Source organism: Aplysia californica, unplaced genomic scaffold (assembly GCF_000002075.1).
Source record: "Aplysia californica isolate F4 #8 unplaced genomic scaffold, AplCal3.0 scaffold00228, whole genome shotgun sequence".
NCBI lineage: Eukaryota > Metazoa > Mollusca > Gastropoda > Aplysiida > Aplysiidae > Aplysia > Aplysia californica.
Window position 1 is genome coordinate 103,816 of NW_004797498.1, and position 2,334 is coordinate 106,149.

The 2,334-nt window shown below is 36.4% G+C and overlaps 1 protein-coding gene across 1 annotated transcript in view; it reads left to right on the forward strand.

Annotated features, from left to right (window-relative positions):
* Positions 1-446, forward strand: part of LOC101858944 (cytochrome P450 1A5) — a gene marked incomplete at its 5' end in the record, with an annotated part of 3,264 nt that extends 2,818 nt beyond the window's left edge. The window contains 1 exon segment of the mRNA XM_013083378.1: positions 87-446. Within this exon segment, the coding sequence (XP_012938832.1) occupies positions 87-303 (217 nt within the window).
* Between the last annotated feature and the right edge of the window lie 1,888 nt (positions 447-2,334).

Below are 2,334 nucleotides of genomic sequence, written 5' to 3' on the forward strand. Positions count from 1 at the left end.
CCCCCCCTAAAAAAAGAACCTGGGATAAATAAAGTGCATTTTTAAAAAAAATAAGTTTTGTTTGTTTGGGTTTTTTCTTTTTTCAGTGTGAACAACTTCGGCCTGGGAGAGAGAATGTGCCCAGCCTCTGACTTCGCCGAGTCGCGCTTTTTCTTGTATGTGACCACTCTGCTGCAGAAATTTGACCTTGACCCTCCCACCAAGCGCGAGCAGCTTCCTTCATGCGACCCTCGCACCTACTGCCCGGGGACTATCCTGCAGCCCCGGGTCTTTTCAACCAAAATTACAAAGCGCGTGAACTGAGAGTCGGACACTTTTGGCTTGAGCTCAGTAAGAATACAAATATTAATTATATACATGTTAAAACCAACCAACAAACAACAGAGTAAAAACACGTACGTTGTTTGGACAAAAGAGACACGAAATGAAGTAATGGTGTATATCGACACCCCCATCCCCCCTCTTGATTTTATTCATCTTTAGTTACTTTTTGACATGTTAATCTTCCCCCTTTTTATTGTCATTTTAATTATATAAGATATGCTTATATTCTTATATTATATTTCTTCTACATTTAATCCAACACCTGAAAGTAGCTTCAAAAGCCTCAAACACTTCTATTTTGAAGAGCTCGACGGTATAATACTATAGATATTAATAATCTAGAAAAGCAGATTTTTCTAATGTTGTATTTAGTACACGAAAGAAGCCGTGACTATTCCACATTTTCCAGAAAAGGCGGTTAGAAAAGGCTATTATGATTACTGTGTACTACATTTATGTTCCAGGTTACAAAGTACAGGGACTTACTTATAGAAAGTAATCATTATATATAGCATATAGCTATATACAGTTTCTTCATCATTTAAAAGCGCACGATACATAGTATTAAAATCCTAGCTCCGGTTAAATATTTAATCTACATGTACAATGGTTTATATCTTGTTTATGTCTATATGATATATTATAAAATATATATATATATAGAGAGAGAGAGAGAGAGCGAGAGAGAGAATATATGTGTACACCGGTAGGCTATATATTTATATATATATTTATATATATATATATATAAAGGTAGAGTCTAGGGGGACCAGGATTTTGGTGCACAGTGATTAATAGTTGTTGTTTTTTATTCAAAATATGTGTGGATTATCTGTAGTCCAGTGCGAGGCACACAATAAAGTTTAGGTAGCACCATCACTAAAACGACAATGCTTGTGTTTGTAGGGGCACCCTGGCACTAAAAACAATGGGAATTTCACTGCACAAGATATGGAGGAGGAGGCTCAGTTCAAACCATGGAGCCTTCCATAATTGGATTAAGTCACAAGCAATGAAAAAATGAAGCACTGCAAATGAATGCCATTATGGTATAATGTAAAAGGAAAAGGAAAGTCAAGGAGCAAAGCAGATGAGAATCCCCTAAAAACGTTCGATTTCCACAAAAACAAAAAAATCTAAATATTTTTCTGATTTAAAAAGAAGTGTTTATTGGAAAATAAAAACATGTAATGATATTGATGCAACTAGGACTGCGCAATGTTTAAGAATACATTGCCATATAGATCTACGAGTAGTTACCAGATGAAAAATATTGGCCCTGTTGTCAGTTATTCTTTTGAGAGATTCGCAAACTTCAAAATACTGTCCAACGGACACCGATGCGACCATCTCCGCCATTTTGGAAAAACGAAAGGGGACAGCAATCGGAAACGGGAGGAAATGACTTGTGAGGTCACGCATGCGCAAAGCAAAATATTTCCATGGTCCCCCCCTAGACTGGGTGTCTCCGTTGGCAAGGATCCTGGTCTCGGGAGACACTTAGATACAGGTGTATGTGTATGTGTGTGTGTGTGTGTGTGTGTGTGTGTGTGGTGTTGTTGTTGTTGTTCTTGTTGTTGTAGTTGTTGTTGTTGCTTTTTTGTGTGTGTTTTTTTTTAAAGAATGGAACATTTCGACTCAAATATTCCAAAAACACAACCAATTTACTTGATAACATTATAGCTTGGATTTGAACGTCAAAGATTCCGGACGCTCTTGTCATGCTCATCATAGCTCTACTCATAACTATTATGTGTATTTTTTCTTACTGTTCTGAAAGATTTTACTATTTGAGGTGTGGTGTTTTCCTCTGTAGTACTGTATCTACTTTTCCTCACAGTAAACAAAAACATGTCATGGTGCAAACACATACTTCACTTCGAGATCAAGTTGCCCTCGGCATGTCTTAGTAGATTTCATATTTTTGCGAATAAAGTTGCTCTTCAAAATGTTTGCTCTAATGTTTTACTAATGTATCGATATCTTATTTCATTTTGTATTCAAATAAAC